Raw genomic sequence first — 20,750 nt, 5'->3', positions numbered from 1 at the left:
CAGCAAACACCACAGTAGTGATGGTACAGTGAACTAGTGGCAGCACAACACCAACAGTAGTGATGGTGGTGGTACAGTGAACTAGAGTGGCAGCACAACACCACAGTAGTAGATGGTGGTGGTATAGTGAACTAGAGTGGCAGCACAACACCACAGTAGTGATGGTACAGTGAACTAGAGTTGCAGCACTACACCACAGTAGTGATAGTGATGGTACAGTGAACTAGAGTGGGCAGCACAACACCACAGTAGTGATGGTGGTGGTACAGTGAACTAGAGTGGCAGCACAACACCACAGTCCACCACAGTCACCTCCGTAATGTCACTGTGGTTGACTGTTTGCCCTCACCACATCCAGGCCGCTCACCACATCACCGAAGACATTTAACCAGTGGCGACCATCCTGGCGGTCCCTGGTGGTGATGAAGAACAGGGCACTCCTGGGACCCCCCAGATCATCGCAGCACAACACAGCTCCTGCCTGGCCTGACTCCCGGTACTGCCCCTGGAGGTCAGGCAGCAGTGGGGCTCCTCCCTCACCATCATTACTCTCGTAGTCTCCGCCCACCACATACTCATCTGGCTGACCCTTGTGCCACACACGCAACAGTTTAGTGTTGCGGTAGGTGTGGCCCCGCTGGCCCGTACACAACAACACAAACTGTCTGGCCAGCGGAGTGTCAGGGGTCAGCCGGATGGTGACCCGCCCTCTTGTTGACCCCGCCCACCCGAGGTCAAGGAACGCCAGGGTGCAGGAGGGGTCCAGCACGCCCACAACCTCACTCTCCTGCAGAGAAAATCAAATAAATCATGCTGATAACTTTATAACAAAATGTTATCATATTAGTTATCAAAACTCAGTAAGTCAGTAATGGTCAGTAAGACTAGTGGGTGTAATAAAGTAACCTGGAGGGTGTGGGCGTGGGCGGGCGTGGGCTGACGCAGGAGTGAGTGGAGGTACAGCTGTCCGTCTTGTAGAGTTAACCTGGCGGAGCGGCGGCGATCTTGGTCTTCCTGGACGGCCAACACCCGGCCAGCCTCCACCAGCCTCTTGACGGGCTCCCTCATCCTGCGGAGGTCCTCAACCTGTGGACAGTGTCAGCCCCATTATCACCTGAGGTCAGTGTCAGTCCCATTATCACCAGTGGACAGTGTCAGCACCATTATCACCTGTGGTCAGTGTCAGCCCCATTATTACCTGTGGACAGTGTCAGCCCCATTATCACCTGTGGTCAGTGTCAGCCCCATTATCACCTGTGGACAGTGTCAGCCCCATTATCACCAGTAGGCAGAGTCAGCCCCATTATCACCTGTGGTCAGTGTCAGCCCCATTATCACCTGTGGTCAGTGTCAGCCCCATTATCACCTGTGGTCAGTGTCAGCCCCATTATCACCTGTGGTCAGTGTCAGCCCCATTATCACCTGTGGTCAGTGTCAGCCCCATTATCACCTGTGGTCAGTGTCAGCCCCATTATTACCTGTGGACAGTGTCAGCCCCATTATCACCTGTGGTCAGTGTCAGCCCCATTATCACCTGTGGACAGTGTCAGCCCCATTATCACCTGTGGTCAGTGTCAGTCCCATTATCACCAGTGGGCAGAGAGAGCCCCATTATCACCTGTGGTCAGTGTCAGCCCCATTATCACTTGTGATCAGCGTCAGCCCCATTATCACCTGTGGTCAGTGTCAGCCCCATTATCACCAGTGGGCAGAGTCAGCCCCATTATCACCAGTGGGCAGTGTCAGCCCCATTATCACTTGTGGTCAGTGTCAGCCCCATTATGACCTGTGGACAGTGTCAGCCCCATTATCACCTGTGGTCAGTGTTAGCCCCATTATCACCAGTGGGCAGAGTCAGCCCCATTATCACCTGTGGTCAGTGTCAGCCCCATTATCACCAGTGGACAGTGTCAGCCCCATTATCACCTGTGATCAGCGTCAGCCCCATTATTACCTGTGGTCAGCGTCAGCCCCATTATCACCAGTGGGCAGAGTCAGCCCCATTATGACCTGTGGACAGTATCAGCCCCATTATCACCTCGTGGTCAGTGTCAGCCCCATTATCACCTGTGGTCAGTGTCAGCCCCATTATCACCTGTGGTCAGTGTCAGCCCCATTATCACCTGTGGACAGTGTCAGCCCCATTATCACCAGTGGGCAGAGTTAGCCCCATTATCACCAGTGGGCAGTGTCAGCCCCATTATCACCTGTGGTCAGTGTCAGCCCCATTATGACCTGTGGTCAGTGTCAGCCCCATTATGACCTGTGGTCAGTGTCAGCCCCATTATCACTAGTGGTCAGTGTCAGCCCCATTATCACCTGTGGACAGTGTCAGCCCCATTATCACCAGTGGGCAGTCAGCCCCATTATCACCTGTGGTCACTGTCAGCCCCATTATCACCTGTGGTCAGTGTCAGCCCCATTATCACCTGTGGTCAGTGACAACCCCATTATGCTGGACCCGTAGCTCCAGCCCCCCCCCCCTACTGGCAGGGGGTTGGTGCTGGACCTGTAGCACCAAACCCCCCTCTACTGGCAGGGGGTTGGTGCTGGACCTGTAGCTCCAGCCCCCCTCAACTGAAAGGGGGGTTGTGCTAGACCTGTAGCTTCAGCCCCCCTCTACTGGCAGGGGGTTGTGCTGAACCTGTAGCTCCAGCCCCCTCTACTGTCAGGGGATGGTGCTGAACCAATAGTTCCAGCCCCCCTCTACTCTCAGGGGGTTTATGCTGGACCTGTAGCTCCAGCCCCCTTCTTCTGGCCAGGGGTTAGTGTTGGATCTGTAGCTCCAGCCCCCCTCTACTGGCAGGGGGTTGGTTCTGGACCTGTAGCTCCAGCCCCTCAACTGGCAGGGGGTTGTTGCTGGACCTGTAGCTCCAGCCACCCTCTACTAGAAGGGAGTTGGTGATGGACCTGTAGCTCCAGCCCTCCTCTACTGGCAGGGGGTTGGTGCTTGACCTGTAGCTCCAGCCCTCCTCTACTGGCAGGAGGTTGGTGCTGGACCTGTAGCTCCAGCCCTCCTCTACTGGCAGGGGGTTGGTGCTTGACCTGTAGCTCCAGCCCTCCTCTACTGGCAGGGGGTTGGTGCTTGACCTGTAGCTCTAGCCCTCCTCTACTGGCTGGGGTTGGTGCATGACCTGTAGCTGCAGACCCCTCATCGGGCAGGGTGGGGTTGGTCCTGGACCTGTAACACCAGCCCCACTCTACTGGCAGGGGGTTGGTGCTAGACTTGTAGCTCCAGCCACACTCTACTGGCAGGGGGTTGGCCCTGAATCTGTAGCTCCAGCCCTCTCTACTGGCAGAGGGTTGATGCTGGACCGGTAGCTCTAGCCCCCCCTCTACTGGCAGGGTGTTGGTGCTGGACCTGTAGCTGCAGCCCCCTCTACGGGCAGGGTGGGGTTGGTCCTGAACCTGTAACTCCAGCCCCCCTCTACTGGCAGGGGGTTGGTGCTGGACCTGTAGCTCCAGTCCCCTCTACTGGCAGGGGTTGGTGCAGGACTAGTAGTTCCAACCCCCCTCTACTGACAGGGGGTAGGTGCTGGACCTGTAGCTCCAGCCCCCCTCTACTGGAAGAGGGTTGGTGCCGGACCTGTAGCTCAAGCCCCCCCTCTACTGGAAGAGGGTTGGTGCTGGATCTATAGCTCCAGCCCCCCTCTACTGGCAGGGGGTTGGTGCTTGACGTGTAGCTCCAGCCCCCCTCTACTCTCAGGGGGTTGGTGCTGGACCTGTAGCTCCAGTCCCCCTCTACTGGCAGGGGGTTGGTGCTGGACCTGTAGCTCTAGCCCCCTCTACTGGCAGGGGGTTGGTGTTGGACCTGTAGCTCCAGCCCCACACTACTGGCAAGGAGTGGGTGCTGGACCTGTAGTTCCAGCCCCCCTCTACTGGCAGGGGGTTGGTGCTGCACCTGTAGCTCCAGCCCCCCCTCTACTGGCAGGGGGTTGGTGTTGGACTTGTAGCTCCAGACCCGTCTACTGGCAGGGGGTTGGTGTGGGATCTGTAGCTCCAGCCCCCTCTACTGGCAGGATGGGGGGGGGGGGGGGGGTTGGTGCTGGACCTATAGCTCCAGCCCCCCCCCTCTATTGGCAGGGGATTGGTGCTGGACCTGTAGCTCCAGCCCCTTTCTACTGGCAGGGGGTTGGTGCTGGACCTGAAGCTCCAGCCCCCCTCTACTAGCAGGGGGAGGGGTTGATGCTGGACCTGTAGCTCCAGCCCCCCCTCTATTGGCAGGGGATTGGAGGTGGACCTGTAGCTCCAGCCGTCCTCTACTGGCAGGGGGTTGGTGCTGGACCTGTAGCTCCAGCCCCCTCTACTGGCAGGAGGTTGGTGCTGTAGCTTTAGCTCCAGCCCTCCTCTACTGGCAGGGGAGGGGGGGGGGGTGGTCCTGCATCTGTAGCTAAAGCACTCCTCTACTAGCAGGGGGTTGGCCCTGGATCTGTAGCTCCAGCCCCCTTTAGTGGCAGGGGGTTGCTGCTGAACCTATAGCTCAAGCCCCTTCCTACTAGCAGGGGATTGATGATGGACCTGTAGCTCCAGCCCCCCCTCCCTCTTCTGGCAGGGGGTTGGTGCTGAACCTTCAGTTCCTTCCCACTCTACTGGCAGGGATTTGGTGCTTCACCTGTAGCTCCACCTACCCCTCTACTAGCAGGGGGTTGGTGCTGGACCTGTAGCTCTAGCTCCCCTCTATTGGCAGGGGGTTGGCCCTGAATCTGTAGCTCCAGCACCCTCTACAGGCAGGGGGTTGGTGCTGGACCTGTAGCTCCAGGCTACCTCTAATGGCAGGGAGTTGATGCTGGACCTGTAGCTCCAGCCCCCCTCTACTGGCAGGAGGTTGGTGCTGGACCTGTAGATCCAGCCCCCCTCTACTAACAAGGGGTTGAAGCTGGACCTGTAGCTCCAGCCCTCCTCTCCTGACACCGGGTTGATGCTCGACCTGTAGCTCCAGCCCCCCCCCCCCCCTTCTACTGGCAAAGGGTTGGTGCTGGACCTGTAGCTCCAGCCAACCCCCCTCTACTGGCAGGGGGTTGAAGCTGGACCTGTAGCTCCAGCCCTCCTCTCCTGGCACCGGGTTGATGCTCGACCTGTAGCTCCAGCCCCCCCCTCTACTGGCAGGGGGTTGGTGCTGGACCTGTAGCTCCAGCCCCCCCCCTCTACTGGCAGGGGGTTGGTGCTGAACCTGTAGCTCCAGCCCCCTCTACTGGCAGGGGGTTGGTGCTTGACCTGCAGCTCCAGCCTCCTCTACTGGCAGGGGGATGGTGCTGGACCTGTAGCACCAGCCCCCCTCTACTGGCAGGGGGTTGATGCTGGACCTATAGCTCAAGCCCTCTCTCTACTGGCAGCGGGTTGGTGCAGGACCTGTAGCTCCAGGCAGGGGGTTCCTGCTAGACCTGAAGCTCTAGGCCCCCCCCCACCTCTACTGGCAGGGGGTTGGAGATGGACCTGTAGCTCCAGCCATCCTCTATAGCCAGGGGGTTGGCCCTGAATCTGTAGCTCCACTCCGCCCTCTACTGGCAGGGGGTTGGTGCTGGACCTGTAGCTCCAGCCCCCCTCTACTGGCAGGGAGGTGGCCCTGAATCTGTAGCTCCAGCCCCCTCTACTGGCAGGGGGTTGATGCTGGACCTGTAGCTCTAGCCCCGCCTTTTACTGGCAGGGGGTTGGTGCTGGACCTGTAGCTGCAGCCCCCTCTACGGGCAGGGTGGGGTTGGTCCTGAACCTGTAACTCCAACCCCCCTCCACTGGCAGGGGGATGGTGCTGGACCTGTAGCTCCAGCCCCCTTCTACTGGCAGGGGGTTGGTGCTGGACCTGTAACTCCAGCCCCCCTCTACTGGGAGGGGGGTTGGTGCTGGAACTGTAGCTCCAGCCCCCCCTCTACTGGCAGGGGGTTGGTGCTGAACCTGTAGCTCCAGGCCCCCTCTACTGGCAGGAGGTTGGTGCTGTAGCTGTAGCTCCAGCCCCTCTACTGGCAAGGGGGTGGTCCTGGACCTGTAGCTCCAGTCCCCCCCCTCTATTGGCATGGGGTTGGTGCTGCACCTGTAGCTCCAGTCCCACCCCCCCCTCAATTGGCATGGGGTTGGTGCTGCACCTGTAGCTCCAGCTCCCCTCTACTGGCAGGGAGTTGGCGCTGGATCTGTAGCTCCAGCCCCCAATACTGGCAGGAGGTTAGTGCTGAACCTGCAGTTCCTTCCCCCCCCCTCTACTGGCAGGGGGTTGGTGCTTGACCTGCAGCTCCAGCCTCCTCTACTGGCAGGAGGTTGGTGCTGGACCTGTAGATCCAGCCCCGCTCTACTGGCAGGGGGTTGGTGCAGGATCTTTAGCTCCAGCCCCCTTTACTGGCAGGGGGTTGGTGCTGGAGCTGTAGCTCTAGCCCCCTCTACTGGCAGGGGGTTGGTGTTGGACTAGTAGCTCCAGCCCTGCTCTGTTGGCAGGGGGTTGGTGCTGGACCTGTAGCTAAAGCATCCTCTACAGGCAAGGGGATGGTGCTGGACCTGTAGCTCCAGCCCCCCTCTACTGGCAGGGGATTGGTGCTAGACCTGTAGCTCCAGCCACCCTCTACTGGCAGGGGGTTGGTGCTGGACCTGTAGCTCCGGCCCCCCCTGTACTAGCAGGGGATTGATGATGGACCTGTAGCTCCAGCCCCTTCTACTGGCATGGGGTTGGTCCTGGCGCTGTAGCTCCAGCCAACCCTCTACAGGCAGGGGGATGGTGCTGGACCTGTAGCTCCAGAATCCCCACTCTACTGGCAGGGGGTTGGTGCTGAACCTGTAGCTCTAGCCTCCCCCTCTACTGGCAGGGGGTTGGTACTGAACCTGTACCTCCAGCCCACCTCTACCGGCAGGGGGGGGGGGTTGGAGCTGGACCTGTAGCTCCAGCCTCCCCCCTCTTCAGGCGGGGGGTTGATGCTGGACCTGTAGCTCCAGCCTCCCCCCTCTACTGGCAGTGGGTTGGAGCTGGACCTGTAGCTCCAGCCCCCCCCCTCTACTGGCAGGGGGTTGGTACTGGACCTGTAACTCCAGGCCCCCTCTACTGGCACGAGGTTGGTGCTGGACCTGTAGCTCCAGCCTCCCCCCTCTACTGGCAGGGGATTGGTGCTGGACCTGTAGCTCCAGCCCCCCTCTACTGGCAGGGGGTTGGTGCTGAACCTGTAGCTTCAGCTCCCTTCTACTGGCAGGGGGTTGACCCTGGATCTGTAGCGCCAGCCCCCCCCCCTCAACTGGCAGGGGGTTGGTCCTGGAAATGAAGACTCCAGCCCCCCTCTACCGGCAGAGGGTTGATGCTGGACCTGTAGCTCCAGCCCACTCAACTGGCAGGGGGTTGGTGCTGGACCTGTAGCTCCAGCCCCCTCTACTGGCAGGGGAATGGTGCTGGACTTGTAGCTCCAGCCCCCTTCTACTGGCAGGGGGTTGGTGCTGGACCTGTTGCTCCAGCTCCCTCTACTGGCAGGGGAATGGTGCTGGACCTGTAGCTCCAGCCCCCCTCTACTGGCAGGGGGTTGGTGCTGGACCTGTAGCTCTAGCTCCCCTCCACTGGCAGGGGGTTGGCCCTGAATGTGTAGCTCCAGCCCCCCCTCTACTGGCAGGGGGTTGGTGCTGGACCTGTAGCTCCAGCCCCCCTCTACTGGCAGGAGGTTAGTGCTGGACCTGTAGATCCAGCCCCCCTCTACTAGTAGGGGGTTGGTGCTGGACCTGTAGCTCTAGCTCCCCTTTACTGGCAGGGGGTTGGCCCTGAATCTGTAGCTCCAGCCCCCTCTACTGGCAGGGGGTTGGTGCTGGACCTGTAGCTCCAGCCCCCCCCCTCTAATGGCAGGGGGTTGGTGCTGGACCTGTAGCTCCAGCCCCCCCCCACTCTACTGGCAGGGGGTTGGTGCTTGACCTGCAGATCCAGCCTCCTCTATTGGCAGGGGGATGGTGCTGGACCTGTAGCTCCAGCCCCCCTCTACTGGCAGGGGGTTGGAGATGGACCTGTAGCTCCAGCCATCCTCTATAGCCAGGGGGTTGGCCCTGAATCTGTAGCTCCACTCCGCCTTCTACTGGCAGGGGGTTGGTGCTGGACCTTTAGCTCCAGCCCCCCTCTACTGGCAGGGGATTGGTCCTGGACCTGTAGCTACAGCCCCCCTCTACTGGCAGGGGTTTGGTGCTGGACCTGTAGCTCCAGCCCCCTTCTACTGGCAGGGGTTGGTGCTGGACCTGTAACTCCAGCCCCCCTCTACTAGGAGGGGGGTTGGTGCTGGAACTGTAGCTCCAGCCCCCCTCTACTGGCAGGGGGTTGGTGCTGAACCTGTAGCTCCAGGCCCCCCTCTACTGGTAGGGGGTTGGTGCTGGACCTGTAGCTCCAGGCCCCCTCTACTGGCCAGGTGTTGGTGCTGTACCTGTAGCTCCAGCCCCCCCTCTACTGGCAGGAGGTTGGTGCTGTAGCTGTAGCTCCAGCCCCCCTCCCCTCTATTGGCATGGGGTTGGTGCTGCACCTGTAGCTCCAGCTCCCCTCTACTGGCAGGGGGTTGGCGCTGGATCTGTAGTTCCAGCCTCCTCTACTGGCAGGAGGTTGGTGCAGGACCTGTAGATCCAGCCCTCCTCTACTGGCAGGGGGTTGATGCTGGACCTATAGCTCCAGCCCGCCTCTACTGGCAGGGGGGATGGTGCTGGACCTGTAGCTCCAGCCCCCCCTCTATTGGCATGGGGTTGGTCCTGGACTTGTAGCTCCAGCCCCCCTCTACTAGCAGGGGGTTGGTGCTAGACCTGTAGCTCTAGCTCCCCTCTACTGGCAGGGGGTTGGTGCTGGACCTGTAGCTGCAGCCCCCTCTACGGGCAGGGTGGGGTTGGTCCTGGACCTGTAACTTTAGCCCCCCTCTACTGGCAGGGGGTTGGTGCTGGACCTGTAGCTGCAGCCCCCTCTACGGGCTGGGTGGGGTTGTTCCTGGACCTGTAACTCCAGTCCCCCTCTACTGGCAGGGGGTTGGTGCTGGACCTGTAGCTCCAGCTCCCCTCTACTGGCAGGGGGTTGGTGCTAGACCTGTAGCTCCAGCCACACTCTACTGGCAGGGGGTTGATGCTGGACCTGTAGCTCTAGCCCCCCCTCTACTGGCAGGGGTTTGGTGCAGGACTAGTAGTTCCAACCTCCCTCTACTGGCAGGGGGTAGGTGCTGGACCTGTAGCTCCAGCCACCCCTCTACTGGCAGGGGGTTGGTGCTGGACCTGTAGCTCCAGCCCCCCTCTACTGGCAGGGGGTTGGTGCTGGACCTGTAGCTCCAGTCCCCTCTACTGGCAGGGGTTGGTGCAGGACTAGTAGTTCCAACCCCCCTCTACTGACAGGGGGTAGGTGCTGGACCTGTACCTCCAGCCCCCCTCTACTGGAAGAGGGTTGGTGCTGGACCTGTAGCTCGAGCCCCCCTCTACTGAAAGAGGGTTGGTGCTGGCCCTGTAGCTGCAGCCCCCTCTACGGGCAGGGGGTTGGTGCTGGACCAGTAGCTGCAGCCCCCCTCTACTGGTAGGGGGTTGGTGCTGGACCTGTAGCTCCAGCCCCCCTCTACTGGCAGGGGGTAAGTGCTGCACCTGTATCTCCAGCCCCCCTCAACTGGCAGGGGGTTGGTGCTGTACCAGTAGCTCCAGCCCCCCACCTCTACTGGCCGGGGGTTGGTGCTGGATCTGTAGCTCCAGCCCCCCTCTACTGGTAGGGGGTAGGTGCTGGACCTGTAGCTCCAGCCCCCCTCTACTGGCAGGGGGTAGGTGCTGGACCTGTAGCTCCAGCCCCCCTCTACTGGCAGGGGTTGATGCTGGACCTATAGCTCCAGCCCCCCTCTACTGGCAGGGGGGATGGTGCTGGACCTGTAGCTCCAGCCCCCCCCTCTATTGGCATGGGGTTGGTCCTGGACTTGTAGCTCCAGCCCCCCTTTCTAGCAGGGGGTTGGTGCTAGACCAGTAGCTCTAGCTCCTCTCTACTGGCAGGGGGTTGGTGCTGGACCTGTAGCTGCAGCCCCCTCTACGGGCAGGGTGGGGTTGGTCCTGGATCTGTAACTTTAGCCCCCCTCTACTGGCAGGGGGTTGATGCTGGACCTGTAGCTCTAGCCCCCCCCCCCCTCTACTGGCTGGGGGTTGGTGCTGGACCTGTAGCTGCAGCCCCCTCTACGGGCTGGGTGGGGTTGGTCCTGGACCTGTAACTCCAGCCCCCCTCTACTGGCAGGGGGTTGGTGCTGGACCTGTAGCTCCAGCTCCCCTCTACTGGCAGGGGGTTGGTGCTAGACCTGTAGCTCCAGCCACACTCTACTGGCAGGGGGTTGATGCTGGACCTGTAGCTCTAGCGCCCCCCCTCTACTGGCAGGGGTTTGGTGCAGGACTAGTAGTTCCAACCTCCCTCTACTGGCAGGGGGTAGGTGCTGGACCTGTAGCTCCATCCACCCCTCTACTGGCAGGGGTTTGGTGCTGGACCTGTAGCTCCAGTCCCCTCTACTGGCAGGGGTTGGTGCAGGACTAGTAGTTCCAACCCCCCTCTACTGACAGGGGGTAGGTGCTGGACCTGTAGCTCCAGCCCCTTTCTACTGGAAGAGGGTTGGTGCTGGACCTGTAGCTCGAGCCCCCCTCTACTGGAAGAGGGTTGGTGCTGGACCTGTAGCTGCAGCCCCCTCTACAGGCAGGGGGTTGGTGCTGGACCAGTAGCTCCAGCCCCCCACCTCTACTGGCAGGGGGTTGGTGCTTGAAGTGTAGCTCCAGCCCCCCACCTCTACTGGCAGGGGGTTGGTGCTGGACCTGTAGCTCCAGCCCCCCTCTACTGGCAGGGGGATCGTGCTGGACCTGTAGCTCCAGCCCCCCTCTACTGGCAGGGGGTTGGTGCTGGACCAGTAGCTCCAGCCCCCCACCTCTACTGGCCGGGGGTTGGTGCTGGATCTGTAGCTCCAGTCCCCTTCTACTGGCAGGGGGTTGGTGCTGAACCTGCAGTTCCTTCCCCCCCTCTACTGGCAGGGGGTTGGTGCTTGACATGTAGCTCCAGCCCCCCCTCTACTGGTAGGGGGTTGGTGCTGGACCTGTAGCTCCAGCCCCTTTCTACTGGCAGGGGGGTAGGTGCTGCACCTGTATCTCCAGGCCCCCCCCCTCTACTGGCAGGAGGTTGGTGCTGGACCTGTAGCTCCAGTCCCCTTCTACTGGCAGGGGGTTGGTGCTGAAGCTGCAGTTCCTTCCCCCCCTCTACTGGCAGGAGGTTGGTGCTGGACCTGTAGATCCAGCCCTCCTCTACTGGCAGGGGGTTGATGCTGGACCTATAGCTCCAGTCCCCCTCTACTGGCAGGGGGGATGGTGCTGGACCTGTAGCTCCAGCCCCCCCTCTATTGGCATGGGGTTGGTCCTGGATCTGCAGCTCCAGCCCCCCTCTACTAGCAGGGGGTTGGTGCTGGACCTGTAGCTCTAGCTCCCCTCTACTGGTAGGAGGTTGGCCCTGAATCTGTAGCTCCAGCCCTTTCTACTGGCAGGGGGTTGATGCTGGAACTGTAGCTCTAGCCCCCCCCCTCTACTGGCAGGGTGTTGGTGCTGGACCTGTAGCTGCAGCCCCCTCTACGGGCAGGGTGGGGTTGGTCCTGAACCTGTAACTCCAGCCCCCCTCTATCGGCAGGGGGTTGGTGCTGGACCTGTAGCTCCAGGCCCCCCTCTACTGGTAGGGGGTTGGTGCTGGAACTGTAGCTCCAGGCCCCCTCTACTGGCAAGGGGTTGGTGCTGGAACTGTAGCTCCAGCCCCCCCTCTACTGGCAGGAGGTTGGTGATGTAGCTGTAGCTCCAGCCCCCCTCCCCTCTATTGGCATGGGGTTGGTGCTGCACCTGTAGCTCCAGCTCCCCTCTACTGGCAGGGGGTTGGCGCTGGATCTGTAGTTCCAGCCTCCTCTACTGGCAGGAGGTTGGTGCAGGACCTGTAGATCCAGCCCTCCTCTACTGGCAGGGGGTTGATGCTGGACCTATAGCTCCAGCCCCCCTCTACTGGCAGGGGGGATGGTGCTGGACCTGTAGCTCCAGCCCCCCCCCCCCCCTCTATTGGCATGGGGTTGGTCCTGGACTTGTAGCTCCAGCCCCCCTCTACTAGCAGGGGGTTGGTGCTAGACCAGTAGCTCTAGCTCCTCTCTACTGGCAGGGGGTTGGTGCTGGACCTGTAGCTGCAGCCCCCTCTACGGGCAGGGTGGGGTTGGTCCTGGACCTGTAACTTTAGCCCCCCTCTACTGGCAGGGGGTTGATGCTGGACCTGTAGCTCTAGCCCCCCCCCTCTACTGGCTGGGGGTTGGTGCTGGACCTGTAGCTGCAGCCCCCTCTACGGGCTGGGTGGGGTTGGTCCTGGACCTGTAACTCCAGCCCCCCTCTACTGGCAGGGGGTTGGTGCTGGACCTGTAGCTCCAGCTCCCCTCTACTGGCAGGGGGTTGGTGCTAGACCTGTAGCTCCAACCTCCCTCTACTGGCAGGGGGTAGGTGCTGGACCTGTAGCTCCAGCCACCCCTCTACTGGCAGGGGGTTGGTGCTGGACCTGTAGCTCCAGTCCCCTCTACTAGCAGGGGTTGGTGCAGGACTAGTAGTTCCAACCCCCCTCTACTGACAGGGGGTAGGTGCTGGACCTGTAGCTCCAGCCCCCCTCTACTGGAAGAGGGTTGGTGCTGGACCTGTAGCTCGAGCCCCCCTCTACTGGAAGAGGGTTGGTGCTGGACCTGTAGCTGCAGCCCCCTCTACAGGCAGGGGGTTGGTGCTGGACCAGTAGCTCCAGCCCCCCACCTCTACTGGCAGGGGGTTGGTGCTTGAAGTGTAGCTCCAGCCCCCCACCTCTACTGGCAGGGGGTTGGTGCTGGACCTGTAGCTCCAGCCCCCCTCTACTGGCAGGGGGTTGGTGCTGGACCAGTAGCTCCAGCCCCCCACCTCTACTGGCCGGGGGTTGGTGCTGGATCTGTAGCTCCAGTCCCCTTCTACTGGCAGGGGGTTGGTGCTGAACCTGCAGTTCCTTCCCCCCCTCTACTGGCAGGGGGTTGGTGCTTGACATGTAGCTCCAGCCCCCCCTCTACTGGTAGGGGGTTGGTGCTGGACCTGTAGCTCCAGCCCCCCCTCTACTGGCAGGGGGTAGGTGCTGCACCTGTATCTCCAGGCCCCCCCCCCCCTCTACTGGCAGGAGGTTGGTGCTGGACCTGTAGCTCCAGTCCCCTTCTACTGGCAGGGGGTTGGTGCTGAACCTGCAGTTCCTTCCCCCCCTCTACTGGCAGGAGGTTGGTGCTGGACCTGTAGATCCAGCCCTCCTCTACTGGCAGGGGGTTGATGCTGGACCTATAGCTCCAGCCCCCCTCTACTGGAAGGGGGGATGGTGCTGGACCTGTAGCTCCAGCCCCCCCTCTATTGGCATGGGGTTGGTCCTGGATCTGCAGCTCCAGCCCCCCTCTACTAGCAGGGGGTTGGTGCTGGACCTGTAGCTCTAGCTCCCCTCTACTGGTAGGAGGTTGGCCCTGAATCTGTAGCTCCAGCCCTTTCTAATGGCAGGGGGTTGATGCTGGAACTGTAGCTCTAGCCCCCCCCCCTCTACTGGCAGGGTGTTGGTGCTGGACCTGTAGCTGCAGCCCCCTCTACGGGCCGGGTGGGGTTGGTCCTGAACCTGTAACTCCAGCCCCCCTCTACTGGCAGGGGGTTGGTTCTTGACCTGTAGTTCCAGACCTCCCCCCCTCTAGTGGCAGGGGGTTGGTGCTGGACCTGAAAATCCAGCCCCCCCTCTACTGGAAGGGGGTTGGTTCTGGACCTGTAGCTCCAGTCCCCTTCTACTGGCAGGGGGTTGGTGCTGGACCTGTAGCTCCAGCCCCCCTCTACTGGCAAGGGATTGGTGCTGGACCTGCAGCTCCAGCCCCCCCCTCTACTGGCAGGGGGTTGGTGTTGGATGTGTTGACCCAGCCCCCCTCTACTGGCAGGGGATGCTGCTGGACCTGTAGCTCCAGCCCCCCTCTACTGGCAGGGGGTTGGTGCTGGACCTGTAGCTCCAGCCCCGCTCTACCTGCTGGGGGTAGGTGCTGAACCTGTAGCTCCAGCCCCCTCTACTGGCAGGGGGTTGGTGCTTGACCTGCAGCTCCAGCCTCCTCTACTGGCAGGGGGTTGGTGCTAGACCTGTAGCTCCAGCCCCCCTTTACTGGCACGGGGTTGATGCTAGACCTGTAGCTCCAGCCCCCCTTTACTGGCAGGGGGTTGATGCTAGACCAGTAGCTCCAGCCCCCCTCTACTAGCAGGGGGTTGGTGCTAGACCTATAGCTCCAGCCCCCCATTACTGGCAAGGGGTTGGTCCTGGACCTGTAGCTCCGGCCCCTCTGTACTAGCAGGGGATTGATGATGGATCTGTAGCGCCAGCCCCCCCTCTACTGGCAGGGGGTTGGTGCTGAACCTGCAGTTCCTTCCCCAACTCTACTGGCAGGGGGTTTGCGCCTGACCTGTAGCTCCAACCCCCCTCTACTGGCAGGGGGTTGGTGCTGGACCTGTAGATCCAGCCCCCCTCTATTAGCAGGGGGTTGGTGCTGGACCTGTAGCTCTAGCTCCCCTCTATTGGCAGGGGGTTGGCCCTGAATCTGTAGCTCCAGCCCCCTCTACTGGCAGGGGGTTGATGCTGGACCTGTAGCCCCAGGCTACCTCTAATGGCAGGGGGTTGATGCTGGACCTGTAGCTCAAGCCCCCCTCTATTGGCAGGGGGTTGATGCTCGACCTGTAGATCCAGCCTCCTCTACTGGCAGGGGGATGGTGCTGGACCTATAGCTCAAGCCCCCTCTCTACTGGCAGGGGGTTGGTGCTGGACCTGTAGCTCCAGCCCCCGCCGCCTCTACTGGCAGGGGGTTGGTGCTGGACCTGTAGCTCCAGCCCCCCCCCTCTACTGGCAGGGGGTAGGTGCTTGACCTGCAGCTCCAGCCTCCTCTACTGGCAGGGGGATGGTGCTGGACCTGTAACTCCAGGCCCCTCTCCAGGCAGGGGGTTCCTGCTGGACCTGAAGCTCTAGGTCCCTCCCCCCACCTCTACTGGCAGGGGGTTGGAGATGGACCTGTAGCTCCAGCCCCCCTCTACTGGCAGGGGATTGGTCCTGGACCTGTAGCTAAAGCCTCCCTCTACTGGCAGGGGGTTGGCCCTGAATATGTAGCTCCAGCCCCCTCTACTGGCAGGGGGTTGATGCTGGACCTGTAGCTCTAGCCGCGCCGTTTACAGGCAGGGGGTTGGTCCTGAACCTGTAACTCCAACCCCCCTCTATTGGCAGGGGGATGGTGCTGGACCTGTAGCTCCAGCCCCCTCTACTAGGAGGGGGGTTGGTACTGGACCTGTAACTCCAGCCCCCCTCTACTAGGAGGGGGGTTGGTGCTGGAACTGTAGCTCCAGCCCCCCCTCTACTGGCAGGGGGTTGGTGCTGAACCTGTAGCTCCAGCTCCCCTCTACTGGCAGGGGGTTGGTGCTGCACCATTAGCTCCAGCTCCCCTCTACTGGCAGGGGGTTGGTGCTTGACCTGCAGCTCCAGCCTCCTCTACTGTCAGGGGGATGGTGCTGGACCTGTAGCTCCAGCCCCCCCCTCTATTGGCATGGGGTTGGTCCTGGACCTGTAGCTCCAGCCCCCTTCTACTAGCAGGGGGTTGGTGCTGGACCTGTAGCTCTAGCTCCCCTCTACTGGCATGGGGTTGGTGCTGGACCTGCAGCTCCTGCCCCCCCTCTACTGGCAGGATGTTGGCCTTGAACCTGTAGCTCCAGCCTTCCCTCTACTGGCAGAGAGGTGGTGCTGGACCTGTAGCTCCAGCCCCCCTCTACTGGCAGGGGGTAGGTGCTGGACCTGTAGCTCCAGCCCCCCTTTACTGGCAGGGGGTAGGTGCTGCACCTGTATCTCCTGCCCCCCCCCTCTACTGGGAGGGGGTTGGTGCTGGACCTGTAGCTCCAGCCCCCCTCTACTGGCTGGGGGTTGGAGCTGGACCTGTAGCTCTAGCCCCCTCTGCTGGCAGGGGGTTGGTGCAGGATCTGTAGCTCCAGCCCCCTCTACTGGTAGGGGGTTGGTGCTGGACCTGTAGCTCTAGCCCCCTCTACTGGCAGGGGGTTGGTGTTGGACTTGTAGCTCCAGCCCTGCTCTATTGGCAGGGGGTTGGTGCTGGACCTGTAGCTCCAGCCCCACACTACTGGCAATGGGTGGGTGCTGGACCTGTAGTTCCAGCCCCCCTCTACTGGCAGGGGGTTGATGCTGCAACTGTAGCTCCAGCCCCCCCTCTACTAGCAGGGGGTCGGTGCAGGACCAGTAGCTCCAGCCCCCCCTAAACTGGCAGGGGGTTGCTGCTGGACCTGTAGCTCCAGCCCTCCCCCTCTACTGGCAGGGGGTTGGTGCTGGATCTGTAGCTCCAGCCCCCCTCTACTGGCAGGGGATTGGTGCTGGACCTGTAGCTCCAGCCCCACTCTACTGACAGGGGGATGGTGCTGGACCTGTAGCTCCAGCCCCCCCCTCTACTGGCAGGGGGTTGGTGCTGGACCTGTAGCTCCAGCCCCTCTCTACTGGCAAGGGGTTGGTGCTAGACCTGTAGCTCCAGGACCCTCCTCTGGCAGGGGGTTGGTACTGGACCTGTAGCTCCATGTCCCCCTCTACTGGCAGGGCGTTAGTTCTGGACTTGTAGCTCCAGCCCCCCCCCCTACTGGCAGGGGGTTGGTGCTGGACCAGTAGCTCCAGCCCCCCTCTACTGGCAGGGGGTTGGTGCTGGACCTGTAGCTCCAGCCCCCCTCAACTGGCAGGGGGTAGGTGCTGGACCAGTAGCTCCAGCCCCCCTCTACTAGCAGGGGGTTGGAGTTGTACCTGTAGCTCCAGCCCCCCCTTTACTGGCAGGGGGTAGGTGCTGGACCTGTAGCTCCAGCCCCCCCTCTACTGGCAGGGGGCAGGTGCTGGACCAGTAGCTCCAGCCCCCCTCTACTGGCAGGGGGTTGGAGTTGTACCTGTAGCTCCAGCCCTCCCCCTCTACTGGCAGGGGTTTGGTGCTGGACCTGTAGCTCCAGCCCCCCTTTACTGGCAGTGGGTTGGTGCTGGACCTGTAGCTCCAGCCCCCCTTTACTGGCAGGGGGTAGGTGCTGGACCTGTAGCTCCAGCCCCCCTCTACTGGCAGGGGGTAGGTGCTGGACCTGTATCTCCAGCCCCCCCCCCTCAACTGGAAGGGGGTTGGTGCTTGACGTGTAGCTCCAGTCCCCCCTCTACTGGCAGGGGGTTGGTGCTGGACCTGTAGCTCCAGCCCCCCTCTACTGGCTGGGGGTTGGTGCTGGACCTGTAGCTCCTGCCCACCTCTACTGGCAGGGGGTTGGCGCTGGACCTGTAGCTCCAGCCCTCCTCAACTGGCAGGGGGTTGGTTCTGGACCTGTAGCTCCAGCCCCCTTTCCTGGCAGAGGGTTGGCCCTGGACCTGTAGCTCCAGCCTTCCCTCTACTGGCAAGGGGTTGGCCCTGGACCTGTAGCTCCAGCCTTCCCTCTATTGGCAGGTGGTTGGTGCTGGACCTGTAGCTCCAGCCCCCCCTCTACTGGCAGAGGGGTGGTGCTGGACCTGTAGCTCAAGCCCTCCTCTACTGGCTTGGGGTTGGCACTGGACCTGTAGCTCCAGCCCTCCTCTACTGGCAGGGGGTTGGTGCTGGACCTGTAGCTCCAGCCCCCTCTACTGCCAGGAGGTTGGTGCTGGACCTGTAGCTCCAGCTCCCTCTACTGGCAGGGGTTTGGTGCTGGACCTGTAGCTCCAGCCCCCCTCTACTGGCAGCGGGTTGGTGCTGGACCTGAAGCACCAGCCCTCCTCTACTGGCAGGGGTTTGGTGCTGGACCTGTAGCTCCAGCCCCCCTCTACTGGCAGACGGTTGGTGCTGGACCTGTAGCTCCAGCCCTCCTCTACTGGCAGGGGTTGGTGCAGGACTAGTAGTTCCAACCCCTCTCTACTGGCATGGGGTTTGTGCTGGACCTGTAGCTCCAGCCCCCCCTCTACTGGAAGAGGGTTGGTGCTGGACCTGTAGCTCCAGCCCCCCTCTACTGGCAGGGGGTTAGTACTGGACCAGTAGCTCCAGCCCCCCTCTACTGGCAGGGGGTTCGTGCTGGACCTGTAGCTCCAGCCTCCCTCTACTGGCAGGGGGTTGGTGCTGGACCAGTAGCTCCAGCCCCCCCCCCTCTACTGGCAGGGGGTTGGTGCTGGATCTGTAGCTCCAGCCCCCCCCCCCTCTACTGGGAGAGGGGTTGGTGCTTGACGTGTAGCTCCACCCCACCTCTACTAGCAGGGGGTTGGTGCTGGACCAGTAGCTCCAGCCCCCCTCTACTGGCAGGGGGTTGGTGCTGGACCTGTAGCTCCAGTCCCTCTCTACTGGCAAGGCGTTAGTTCTGGACTTGTAGCTCCAGCCCCCCCCCCCCCTACTGGCAGGGGGTTGGTGCTGGACCAGTAGCTCCAGCCCCGCTCTACTGGCAGGGGGTTGGTGCTGGACCTGTAGCTCCAGCCCCTCCTCTACTGGCAGGGGGTTGGAGTTGTACCTGTAGCTCCAGCCCCCCTTTACTGGCAGGGGGTAGGTGCTGGACCTGTAGCTCCAGCCCCCCTCTACTGGCAGGGGGTAGGTGCTGGACCAGTAGCTCCAGCCCCCCTCTACTGGCAGGGGGTTGGAGTTGTACCTGTAGCTCCAGCCCTCCCCCTCTACTGGCAGGGGGTTGGTGCTGGACCTGTAGCTCCAGCCCCCCTTTACTGGCAGTGGGTTGGTGCTGGACCTGTAGCTCCAGCCCCCCTTTACTGGCAGGGGGTAGGTGCTGGACCTGTAGCTCCAGCCCCCCCTCTACTGGCAGGGGGTAAGTGCTGGACCTGTATCTCCAGCTCCCCCCCCCTCTACTGGGAGGGGGTTGGTGCTGGACCTGTAGCTCCAGCCCCCCTCTACTGGCTGGGGGCTGGTGCTGGACCTGTAGCTCCTGCCCACCTCTACTGGCAGGGGGTTGGCGCTGGACCTGTAGCTCCAGCCCTCCTCAACTGGCAGGGGGTTGGTTCTGGACCTGTAGCCCCAGCCCCCTTTACTGGCAGAGGGTTGGCCCTGGACCTGTAGCTCCAGCCTTCCCTCTACTGGCAGGGGGTTGGTGCTGGACCTGTAGCTCCAGCCCCCTCTACTGGCAAGGGGTTGGCCCTGGACCTGTAGCTCCAGCCTTCCCTCTATTGGCAGGTAGTTGGTGCTGGACCTGTAGCTCCAGCCCCCCCTCTACTGGCAGATGGGGTGGTGCTGGACCTGTAGCTCAAGCCCTCCTCTACTGGCTTGGGGTTGGCGCTGGACCTGTAGCTCCAGCCCTCCTCTACTGGCAGGGGGTTGGTGCAGGACCTGTAGCTCCAGCCCCCTCTACTGCCAGGAGGTTGGTGCTGGAACTGTAGCTCCAGCTCCCTCTACTGGCAGGGGTTTGGTGCTGGACCTGTAGCTCCAGCCCCCCTCTACTGGCAGCGGGTTGGTGCTGGACCTGAAGCTCCAGCCCTCCTCTACTGGCAGGGGTTTGGTGCTGGACCTGTAGCTCCAGCCCTCCTCTACTGGCAGGGGTTGGTGCAGGACTAGTAGTTCCAACCCCTCTCTACTGGCATGGGGTACGTGCTGGACTTGTAGCTCCAGCCCCCCTCTACTGGAAGAGGGTTGGTGCTGGACCTGTAGCTCCAGCCCCCCTCTACTGGCAGGGGGTTAGTACTGGACCAGTAGCTCCAGCCCCCCTCTACTGGCAGGGGGTTCGTGCTGGACCTGTAGCTCCAGCCTCCCTCTACTGGCAGGGGGTTGGTGCTGGACCAGTTGCTCCAGCCCCCCCCCCTCTACTGGCAGGGGGTTGGTGCTGGATCTGTAGCTCCAGCCCCCCCCCTCTACAGGGAGGGGGTTGGTGCTTGACGTGTAGCTCCACCCCACCTCTACTGGCAGGAGGTTGGTGCTGGACCTGTAGCTCCAGCCCCCCCTCTACTGGCAGGGGGTTGGTGCTGGACCTGTAGCTCCAGCCCCCCCTCTACTGGCTAGGGGTTGGTGCTGGATCTGTAGCTCCAGCCCCCTCTACTGGCAGGGGGTTGGTGCTGGACCTGTAGCTCTAGCCCCATCTACTGGCAGGGGGTTGGTGCAGGATCTGTAGCTCCAGCCCCCTCTACTGGCAGGGGGTTGGTGCTGGACGTGTAGCTCTAGCCCCCTCTACTGGCAGGGGGTTGGTGCTGGACCTGTAGCTCCAGCCCCACACTACTGGCAAGGGGTGGGTGCTGGACCTGTAGTTCCAGCCCCCTCTCTACTGGCAGGGGGTTGGTGCTGCACCTGTAGCTCCAGTCCCCCTCTACTGGCCGGGGGTTGGTGCTGCAACTGTAGCTCCAGCCCCCCCTTTACTGGCAGGGGGTCGGTGCAGGACCAGTAGCTCCAGCCCCCCCTCTACTGGCAGGGGGTTGGTGCTGGACCTGTAGCTCCAGCCCCCCCCCCCTTCTACTGGCAGGGGGTTGGTGCTGGATCTGTAGCTCCAGCCCCCCTCTACTGGCAGGGGATTGGTGCTGGACCTGTAGCTCCAGCCCCACTCTACTGACAGGGGGATGGTGCTGGACCTGTTGCTCCAGCCCCCCCCCCTCTACTGGCAGGGGGTTGGTGCTGGACCTGTAGCTCCAGCCCCTCTCTACTGGCAAGGGGTTGGTGCTAGACCTGTAGCTCCAGGACCCTCCTCTGGCAGGGGGTTGGTACTGGACCTGTAGCTCCATGTCCCCCTCTACTGGCAGGGCGTTAGTTCTGGACTTGTAGCTCCAGCCCCCCCCTACTGGCAGGGGGTTGGTGCTGGACCTGTAGCTCCAG

The 20,750-nt window shown here is 62.0% G+C and overlaps 1 protein-coding gene across 1 annotated transcript in view; it reads right to left on the bottom strand.

Moving 5' to 3' along the window:
* Positions 1–322: 322 nt before the first annotated feature.
* Positions 323–20,750, bottom strand: part of LOC138371199 (uncharacterized) — a 29,782-nt gene continuing 9,354 nt past the window's right edge. Inside the window, exons 2-3 of the mRNA XM_069336039.1 lie at positions 907–1,086; positions 323–787 (exon numbers count right to left, since the gene is read on the bottom strand). Coding sequence (XP_069192140.1) covers positions 323–787; positions 907–1,086 — 645 coding nt within the window. The remainder of the gene's footprint in view (positions 788–906; positions 1,087–20,750) is intronic.

The sequence above is a fragment of the Procambarus clarkii genome, chromosome 35 (assembly GCF_040958095.1).
Source record: "Procambarus clarkii isolate CNS0578487 chromosome 35, FALCON_Pclarkii_2.0, whole genome shotgun sequence".
NCBI lineage: Eukaryota > Metazoa > Arthropoda > Malacostraca > Decapoda > Cambaridae > Procambarus > Procambarus clarkii.
This window is presented reverse-complemented; position numbering and strand designations above follow the sequence as displayed.